Below are 10,690 nucleotides of genomic sequence, written 5' to 3'. Positions count from 1 at the left end.
AGTGGTGTCTGCTAACGGAACGGAATCTTCCTTCTGTTTGTGCTTCCTGAGCTTCAGTGTGTAGGCTACGTACAAAATTGTCATGTTGGCATGTTTTATTATTTTATGATCATTAATTGGCTGCTGACAAATTTATAAAATACTACTTGGTCACACATAACGAAACTACAGAAATCGATCATTAGGATGACGACACTATTGTCCAAGTTGTTTACTTTTATACCTCCAAAATTTGAACTTCCAGTTGTGAGATACAAGCAATTTCATTCTTCAGGTGTAAGGTAGGATGATTTTAGTCCATATTTTTAGTGAGAATTTAAAAATAAATTCCTGTGATATGGTGCTAATATTTTGATGGTTATTCAAGATTGATTTATCTTAAACAAGCATTTAAAGGTTTTAAGTTACCTTTTCCACTATTGATCTAACAAATCAGTGCATGAATCACTAATTCTCTGGATAGGTATCCTACTAGGGATACTTTAAATTTTCAACTATAGATCAACCTCTTAAACATTTTATTACTTACCGTGTAGGCCTAGCATTCATGAAAACACAAAACTTATAATCACAATTAGGTAAGTTTAACATCTTAAATAAATTAAACTTCAAGAACTTAAGAATTCCCAAAGAATAATATCTTATAAGTGAACTCCTTCAAAGGTTATGCTCCTATCATGTACGGCAACCCTGAATCAAAAAGGGGGAAATCGTAGCCTACTTTTACTCTAAATTATGAGTAGATCATGAGTAATATAGATTATGGCCTATATAAGTTATGAAGAATTAACTTAAGTTATTTTCTTTTTCTGTTATGACTAAAGTAACTTATACCAACAATTTGTTAGTTTAAGTTTTATTTTTCAAACAATAGTTGTAATGAATATACCTATATCATTGTCTGTTCCCATAAGATTCAAGGCAAAACTCATTGATGGACGTCAGATTGCCAACACAATACTGGCCGAGCTCAGACAGGAGACAGAGGAGTGGGTTGCGGCAGGTAATCGACGTCCTCAACTCACAGCTCTACTGGTTGGAGAAGACCCTGCAAGCACAACTTATGTCAAGAACAAGATGAAGGCTGCTAAACAAGTAGGTGGGTTGTTAGTTTATATTACACATGTCCAAAAATAAGATTAAAGTTTTTTTTTTGCTTTGAATTCAAAGAAGCATGTAAGTTAGGCCCCTATGGCTTCTTTTTCTAACTGAATATTTAAAAAAAATCCCGCCCCAACAACTAAAATTTCAGATAGGCCTGCAAGAACCCACCACATTACGCTACAACGGTGCTAGTGCTCCTAGCGAGCGCTTGGAGGAAGTTTCACTCTGCACGGCCAGGGGCAGGTCGGTACCGGCCTTGCTTCTGTGATGTGAAGCTGTAACCTGGTTCTCGGCCGGCTAGCTTGGTGGCGAACTGTAGCGTCAGTTCAGTGTTTTGTTTTTATCTGTGTTAAGCTGTAAGGTTGTAACTAGGCTATAGCAATGTATTAACAGTTTTTCTATTCAGTGTTTGTATATTTTTCAATTTTTGTTTCACTATGTACTTGATTGTTGTATAGCCTATATGTTGTAAATAGTTGTTTTTCAGCAAGAAGTTTGGTGGCCGGCCACCTTTTGAGAGCCAATTTAGATTAATGTAGCATTAATATTTGTTCACTTGATAACGGGAGGAGTTTATCTACCTTCAGAAACGTTGTGTAGTTTAAAACACTTTTGGAGGATTCCAATTCAGTAACATAACATAAAAACTAATGTCATTATGAATTAAAAAAATTCTGTAAAGTATTATTTTGAAATTCAAAATTAGGTAGATAAAAATAACTTAGGACCTCAAGATCTTAAAACTAAAGGCGAAAGGGTGAACATTTGAGTTATTGAGTTTTTTAAGTAAGTGAGGGTTGAGTTATCAAGGTGTGTTATCAAAAAGTCCAAATACTGAGGTGTTGAACTCTCACAACCTTCATAACTTGTCTTTTATATGTGACTAGTACCGTAAGATTGCATATTAATCTTGAAATACCATAGGTATGTATTTTTAGTGCTGTATCTAGAAAATATTTCTTTTTCATTATAATGATATTTCCAGGAATCCAAACCAAAACAATCCACTGTTTGATGAGCATATCAGAGAAGGATCTTCTACAGCACATCCACCTTTTAAACAATGATCCAGAAGTTGATGGAATTTTAGTCCAGGTATACAATACTTGGTCATCAGACATAGCCGCGAGTAATTACCATTTGACTGTATGGCTTTCAATCAACAGCTGATCACAGCCAGCAAATCAACTTAAAAAATCAGTTTAGCCATAATTCTTTCTAAATTGAAATATTACCTATTACCTTCCTCAACCAGCTCCTGTAGAGTAACAAATGTTACGTCCGTTTCAGCATCACTGTGTCATTAATCACGCCTTTTGGCTGAAGGTATGTCTGATAATGGCACAGTGATGCTGAAACGGCCGTAACAATTGTTACACTACAGGAGCTGGTTGACGAAGGTAATATTTCAATTTAGTTATAAAATCAGCTCAGGGGCTAGAAAATATCTATTATTTATAAATTATTCTTTACTTTTTTAAGAGATAAAATCATCTAAAAGTTTTTTTAATAAATTAAAAACTTCTTAAATTAAAACTCTTCCCTCGGTCCCTAGAATTACCCTACTCTATCTAGACCTGCTGAAAAAATAGGAGAGATATAATACCTTACATTGTTTGAATGCCTGTATTTTAACTGTAGTAAATGCAATCAAAAGTGGGATTTTTCAAATTTCAAACCTCTTTAGGCCTACTTATCTTATCTAGGCTAATTACAATTTTTTGATCGTTTGAATTTTTTGGTCCCTTGGTTTTGTTCCACTGTATTAGTTTCATTTTTATCCACCCTTGTTTCAGCTTCCAATCCCAGACCACATAACAGAAAGAGCGATCTGTAATGCCGTGGCACCATCAAAAGATGTAGATGGTTTCAACATTGTAAACGTCGGCCGTTTCTGTTTAGACATGAGGACACTTGTCCCTTGCACACCCCTAGGAGTGCAGGAACTCATCAAAAGATCAGGTAACTCATTGCTTAAGAATTGTTAACATGCAGCTTTTTTTTACTTTTGAAAATGTAATTGAAGGGATTATTTATTGCTTTGGCTTTGGCTCTTTTAAAGGCAAAGATTAAAACACTCTTTAGTCATGATTTCCATTTTTTTGTGAGTTAAAATCTCCGTCTCACTCAAGGTCAAGACAACAATGGTCTGATGTACAATAGCGTTTTGTTACTTGTAATTGTAACCGATCCTTAATGTGTGTCAGTCGAAAACAAGTTTCATGATCAATTTTATTTGTGACCACCTATCATAAATTGTTACACCTATGTTTTTGTCATTGTTCTTTGGCATAGGGAATAAATTAAATAATACACGGTTAAATTAATCAATACAGTAGTACCCGTTTGAAGTTAAAAGTGTTATTTAACCTGTACAAAAGCATTGTATAAAAGCATTGATCTCAATCGTGCTAGGTTACTATTTTTAGAATAAAACAATGAATTTAACTGTTCAGGTATTTCAACATTTGGAAAAAACGCAGTCGTCTGTGGTCGTTCAAAGAACGTGGGAATGCCTATTGCGATGCTTCTTCATGCGGATGGAGCAGGTAATTACAAATTACCTGTTTAAAATATCTGTACTAGGTATATCCTTGTTGTCATGGGCATACATTTAAATAGTGGCTTAAAAGCTAAAAGTTCTCAGATATTAAATGCTAACATGCTAGCTAGTATTTACTTGATCTTTTTCATTTTATATCTGTGCCCTACTTTAATTCACAAACTGGCATTTTCACATTTTTTTATGGGGCAGTCCAGACCCAGTCTTGTTATTATTATATGGCAACTAAATTATACCAGCCTAACAACAATAGGATCCAGAATTGATTCCACTCTGCATTACACCAACTTTCAGAGTTGAAGCCGAACACTATATGAACATGCAACTACCCAAACAATCGAGTTTTATTTGTTAACCAAGCATTGTATAGTTTATAAGAATTGTACTAGCTAAAAAAATAGTTTTCACTTGTATTGAAGTCCATTTTAAATGAGGCGCTAAGATCATGATCAGGTCAAAAAATGTCATCATCACTTCTTCAGAAGGTCGTCAATCTACATATAGTACATAGACACATGAACATTGAAACAATAAAAATGTACATTTACTTTCCTAACTCAACATCCATTCAGGCGTGTTGCATTATTCCCATAACGTTGTTATTTTTTTGTCACTTGTCTATATACGTATTATGTGAATCGACAACATTCTGGTGAAGTGATCATGACATTGTCTTAAAAGGTTAAACTATTTGCTGTATTAGCAACAATTTGGATTACGTAGCAGCTATTTACATCGATATTCAACGTAATTCGGAGGCTAACGTCAAAAAACCAAACCACATGGGATTCAAATAACAATTTGCAAACTAGCGACCCTGTTTACACATGAACATTTAGTTACTGCTGCTACAACAATGAAAGCATAAAGTTAGTCTTTACTGACAAGTTTGAACGTGTTCCTGCAGGTGAGACAAACGCTATGGATGCAACCACCACGATCTGCCACAGGTACACTCCTCCGGAACAGCTGGCCGTCTTCTCCAAGACAGCTGACATCATTGTATCAGCCGCAGGTAGGTGTACATGTGGTCTCATTTAGGTGTAAACTGTGTAGGCCTATTCCAAATTCAATTTCTATGTTATAGTTTTCCTGCAAATTTTGTGTAAGGTGACACATCTATAAACACCATAGAAAGTTTGAAATATAGAGAGTTTGAATTATAGAGGTCAGAATTAATAAAATTCAAATTATGGAGGTCTCAGTTTTAAGTGTAGAGAGTTTGAGAGAACGGAGACTAATGAACACATTGTGGATTATCAATAAGAGCGTCAGTTCATGTTTCAACAGGCATATTTTTTGTTCTAAATTTGAATTCGGAATTACAGAGAATTACGGTGTTAGTTCGAATTGTAGAGGTTGACTTCGAATTTTGGAGGTAACAATTCAAATTATGGCAACAAAATTTGAATTGTAGAGGCTCAAGTATGTACAAATTCGAATTGTAGAGGTAGCAATAATTGAAAAAATCACTTTCAATTATCAGTATTATTTTTCGAATTTTAGAGGTTTTCTGAGGGTAACAGACAAACATTACTAATTATAGAGGTTTTCGAATTATCGAGGTACGAATTAGTGAGGTTCTACTGTATATTGATTGTTTAATCGCTTGTAGCTTATTGTTGCCTTCTTGTAAATAGTTTGACATATCGATAGTATAATGTAATAAGCACATTATCGATAGTACACAATCGTAATAGACGAAAGTATTGAATCACTGACTTAACGGCTGCTTGTTTGCATTAGCAAATTAAATTGAAAATAAGTTTAAGTAGCATTGAGGGGTTATCTTTAAATGAAAAATATTTTAGTTTTGTAAATTAATTTGTTGAAATAATGGAGCAATATGACACAAAATATAGTTCATCACACGAGCAAAAAGTGACTTTTCAACCCTGGCTCATTTTCCGAGCTTGGGTCGAAAAGAGTACTTTACGCCCCAGTGATGAAATATACTATTTACACTCTGAAATATCACCCTGAAGACCGATAACAACCATTAACAACTCAAATATATCAACCCCAAACCATCTAATTAAGGGGAGGCTCAGATCCCCCAGTTTGTTGGGTATCTAAAACATTTTCGTACAATCATTTGAAATCTAAATCATCAGTGGATTATATAATTGTTTGAAAGTTAAGGGTGGAGTGAGTAATCGTCCAAAAACATTACTGTATACTCTACTTAAATAATCTTTACACTTTTTGTCACATCAAATTACAACCATATTTTATAGCTAATGAGATTATTTCTAGGAGTTCCGAACCTGATACGGGCCGATATGGTGAAAGAGGGAGCTTGTGTCATTGACGTTGGAATCACCAGAATCATCGACAAGGCTACTGGGAAAAATCGTCTCGTTGGTGACGTAGACTTTGAAGGTTAGTGTCCACTTTTTTAACCAGTATGCTACTGTTGAAATTCACGTTGAATACATTATCAAAGGCTTTCCATGAATATTTTTATGTTTTAAATGAGATTTGCATAATTTATTGTTTTAAGTAGGTAAAGTAAAACCGTTTTTACACAAAGCCATTTGACGAGCAGGTCACCTGCTTCAGGTACCTTGAAATACATTAGAGGCAGGTAACCTGCCCTGTAACCTGCCTGCATATTGGCCTCGTGACAATGCTGCTTAAGGGATGAGAAAAATACCTCTTTAGGACTGTCCAAGATTAGTCAATCATACTTCTAAAATTCCATTAGTTTCCCCAAAGTGTATCTTATAACCCCAAGCCGAAGCAGCATATTCCAAATATACACTTCTCGAAACCGTCTCGGTGATTGTCATAAAATTTGTAATTTTTCTCAAGAGTTTAATTTATTTGTTTATGGTACTATTTTGGAACTCGTACTGTTAGTTACAATGTAAATTCCATTTCCAATAAAAATAGATTATTTTTAGTTGTCTGTATTTGGTTTCAGGCCGTGGTTTTCAAATTGGTCCCGTTTGATTATGAATGAACATTGGGTTGTTTCAATGTTCATTCCCACAGGAGGAAAGGCCTGTTTAGGCCATGTTACACTCCTTTCCGCTTAATTTATTTTCTCTTCTTGCAGTATGTAAGTAAACACTTACAGTCTCTTGGCCGGATATAAAACTATCCAGCATAAATAGTTCTACTACATGTAAAATTACAATTACCAATACTTAGGTTTCTCAGTTTAATTTGAAGTTCTTACTCCTAGTGCAATTTGATTCTGATTGAGTTTTTAAAACGAATATACTTTCCTAAACTATGTTGTATTAGATAAATTTTTAGGAAGCTGTTGACATAAGCATAACTTGTAATCCTCTAATTAACCTGTATGTACAAATTTAATCCTCCAAAGGCAGCTTAAGCCAAGTTTTCATGTAGGATCTTTTTAAGATTTTATAAAATTAATTTTTCTAGCTCTAAATCTAAAGCAGGGTTTTTACGTATGTTAATTGGAGAAACTTAAAGAGTGTAATATATGTTTATTGCTTTAATGCTATGTTGTTGTCCACCAATATAAATTTATACCAATAAAAATTACAAAGTATATTTGCTATTCTAATTCTACTTTGATGAGCTACTTTTATTTTATAATTGTTATTCATTCTAATCACCACCAAGAGCTGAACCCTTCCATTCATATTCAGTTTAAATAGTGCACCAAAGTTTGCATTGCTGTTATAACAAATTTAATTGTATTGAACCCTTGCTAACTGAAACAGCATACCTAATTACCTTGACATAAAACATCAAGATTAAAATTTAATTTCAGAAGGTTTATAGTAGTCGTTATTGGCGTCTTGACATTTATGTGTCATGCTTACTAGGTATTTATTACTGTAACTAATTTTTCCGTTCCAGGAGTGAGCGAGGTGGCCGGTCACATCACGCCCGTGCCCGGAGGCGTGGGACCGATGACGGTGGCGATGTTGATGAGGAACACACTCCTCGCTGCCAAACACGCTGTCATCTACAACATCCTTGACCCTGGAGCAGTCATACATAAGGAGGCCAGTCAACTACGTCCTTGATCTTGGCTCTACACTGACGACCCTTGTTGAATCCATCGCTAAACAAGTCGCCAGTTTTTGTGTAACAGTGTTCTTTAAAGCTGCAGTCAGCTTTGATATCGGTGCCTTTAATATTTTTCTTGTTCATCTGATGTTGATCTGAGTTGGACTGCTAAAAAGAATTTTTCTAAAACAAATGGTATACACCATGCTTTGTTGAGTACGAGTGGTATTAATTGCACAATGAAACCACACATTGTGAATCTACCTCAAACAATGACCTTGTGCATGTTCATATTTAAATAACTCAGAAACCGTAAAAACAACTATTAAAGTGGGTGTATCTTTTGTTTGATATGTTTGACATTCTTAAACAAGTGACACACATTTTGATTATAGATCATTTTCTTTTTAGCTGTTCGACTGAAAAGTTTTCTTTACTGTGATAGGTGCTAGCACACCTAAACGTGTCTTATTTGCTCAAAGTGTTGCATAAAAATCTACTAGTTTAAAATTAGTAACATTTATTTGCTTTAGTTAAGTCATTATATTTTATTGTGAGTATGGATACCAAGTACATGGAGAGAATTTTACCTCAAGATTGTGAAAAACTTCAGTATTAAAATAATTATGTTACACATCCTTATTCTTCTCAGTCGACTAGGTAAACTATGCTTGATTGAATTATTAATGTTGTATTTCAAATGCTTTGCATTGTATTTAGGGCCTTCTAAACCAAAACGTAGTTTTGAGTTCCAAAATATAATCTAATTAAAAATCTCTATATTAATATTTTTTTATTTAACCTGGTGGATTATTTGTACAGGCAGGGTACTTAGTTTCAAAATACATTATAATATAATATTATTTATAAAAGAACCCTATTTCAATGGAGATATGTTTACCAACCAGTTAACAAAGGATGAAACTTTAAAGTTAGGTTAGGTAATAAGGACAAGTTAGGCAATGTATTTTAATCATTACTTCATCAAAAACCTTACCAAAAAGACCGATTTGTCTAAAAATGTAGAGATAGGTAAATGGAAGCTGGCTTTTGCTATACCAACGTAGACAGAGTTTAAGGCTCCCTTAATATAACTCAGTAATTGTGAGAATAAAACTTCAAGTATTAGTGATAATTGACATTAATTAAATACAGTAGAACTCCAAAAACCCTGACTCCAACTATCCGAGGTGCACAAAATAACAAAGAATCGTTATTAAAGAAGGCTGATGTCATGGTCAAAGAAAAATCTGAACATCTCCCCACGGTCTGCAAACATCATAGCCCCCCAAAGTAACAAAAGCCTTTACAGTAGACTCCCTCTTATCCGTACACTTTTTAAATGAAATGATAAATGAAAAAATAAATAAATATAGTAATTAATAACGTATTTAACAGTAAGGAAGTAGTGTTCACCTTTAGCAATGTTCTCAAACACAAATTTAATAAATGTTGTCTTCCTATTCATTAAAGCACTTAGTTCACTTGTTCACTAAGCAATAAGCATTTATTAAAAAATATTTTGGAAGAATGTAAAAACACAATAAGAAATTGTATTCTCCTCTTTTTAATTTGGAGTGTACTCAAGCATATTAATTAGAGGCAAAATAGTTGAATATAACCAACCACAAATTTTGACATATGATTTGAATAGATTTAATAGAAACCTTTTTGTACTCCAAGTAAATACACTGTAAATCTACACGATAAGTTTGATTTCTCTTTGTGTGTGGAGCAGGTTATACAGTTTACCTTTGATAGTCTATTATTCTTTGTCAAATCCTGTGATGTATAATTTAGTGTCTACTTATTTTATAAAATTTTGTACGTTTTTTACTGAAACAAATTCTTGCGCGTAAAGCTATCTCTTGTAGTATTATTTTCTGAGAAATGGGTCATCTTAATTGTTTAACTAGAAGTGAAATCCTCTCTCTTACAAGATTTTTAAATGATATTTTACTGTTAAAATTCAAAATGTTTATATTTAAGTGTCAAAACGTTTTCTACCAGTGCTGTGCTAGTTCTGTTCTTTATTAGGCCTACTTAGCCAGTGCTTTCAAATTTCTAGAACAAAACTTGTAAGCTTGTTGTTCCAATTCAAAGAATACATAAGATGACTAGCACGTTGGGACTTAAAACTTTCACATGAGCTCAGCAATAATTATTTTGGAGCAGGATTTATCTACTCTATTTATTAACTCTCACGTTGGATCTTGTATGATTGTATATGCTTGCAAAACATGTTCATGGTTTCAAGAAATAGCTTTTATTATACTAGGACTGTTATAAATGTTTTTATTTTGTTGTTTTTACTGTCTACGAACTAGGACTTCTGTTTTTATATTTACAATTGTTCTTAAAGTTTTTGCTACAAAAATAAAAATGTACAAAATTAACTAGAGTTAATGTTATTTTAAAATTCCTTTTAACTTATCGTTCTTCAGCTTGTCCTACCAGTTATCTTGGAGGATTCCAGTATATCATTGAATCGTAAAGTTTACTCATTTTCTAGTTCTAAGTAGTGTAGCGTGCATGAAATGTAGTGATTAATATTTTCAGGAAGGTTATGTTAATAATAGGTTAAATGGGTAAATTTCATGGCTTCAACAGTATGATACTAAAATTTTGAAATCACATACGGTATTATTTTTAAAAAATTGTATATTTTATCACTAGGGCGTAAAGTGACTCTTTACACCAAGGCAAAGCCGAGATCAGAAAATGAGTAGGGTTGAAAAGACACTTTTGTCCGTATGATTACTTATATTTTATATCATATTGCAATATTATTTAACAAACTTAGCTACAAAACAATACACTTTTCATGTAAAGATAACTATCAAAACAACTTTCAACTTGTTTTAAATTTTGCTAACGCAAACAATCAGCTGTTTATTATTGATGTAGATTTTTAATGATGTAGATTAAATAGTTTAATACCCTGAAGAAGCGGAACGTTGTTTGAGTTCCGCGAAACGTCGGACCTTGATGCCGTGGACGATTTTGTGTTGTACATATGTGTGTTTATGT

At 33.4% G+C, this 10,690-nt stretch overlaps 1 protein-coding gene across 2 annotated transcripts; it reads left to right on the top strand.

The window, feature by feature from the left end:
* LOC128990887 (bifunctional methylenetetrahydrofolate dehydrogenase/cyclohydrolase, mitochondrial-like) lies at positions 1-10,026 on the top strand. Of its 2 annotated transcripts, none has more exons than XM_054413528.1 (8): positions 1-281; positions 915-1,099; positions 2,090-2,199; positions 2,901-3,066; positions 3,561-3,653; positions 4,575-4,682; positions 5,924-6,049; positions 7,508-10,026. In XM_054413528.1, the coding sequence occupies exons 1-8, from the start codon at positions 187-189 to the stop codon at positions 7,675-7,677; spliced, it is 1,053 nt and encodes a 350-aa protein (XP_054269503.1). In that variant the 5' UTR covers positions 1-186; the 3' UTR covers positions 7,678-10,026. The 2 variants fall into 2 exon arrangements, with proteins under 2 accessions (XP_054269503.1, XP_054269504.1); XM_054413529.1 differs by lacking the exon at positions 7,508-10,026 and adding an exon at positions 6,594-6,666.
* The last annotated feature ends 664 nt before the right edge of the window (positions 10,027-10,690 follow it).

The sequence above is a fragment of the Macrosteles quadrilineatus genome, unplaced genomic scaffold (genome assembly GCF_028750875.1).
Source record: "Macrosteles quadrilineatus isolate MER2022 unplaced genomic scaffold, UCM_ALF_1.0 Scaffold_3__2_contigs__length_128488019, whole genome shotgun sequence".
NCBI lineage: Eukaryota > Metazoa > Arthropoda > Insecta > Hemiptera > Cicadellidae > Macrosteles > Macrosteles quadrilineatus.
The sequence above is the reverse complement of the archived record's forward strand: the minus strand, read 5'-3'. Positions and strand labels throughout refer to the sequence as shown.

What these genes read in the sequence shown, in the direction of transcription:
- LOC128990887 (XM_054413528.1), top strand. Translation starts at nt 187, where the DNA reads ATGACGACACTATTGTCCAAGTTGTTTACTTTTATACCTCCAAAATTT. An exon ending in TTGATGGAATTTTAGTCCAG is followed by an intron (nt 2,200 to 2,900) that starts GTATACAATACT and finishes CCCTTGTTTCAG; the next exon opens with CTTCCAATCCCAGACCACAT. An exon ending in TGGTGACGTAGACTTTGAAG is followed by an intron (nt 6,050 to 7,507) that starts GTTAGTGTCCAC and finishes TTTCCGTTCCAG; the next exon opens with GAGTGAGCGAGGTGGCCGGT.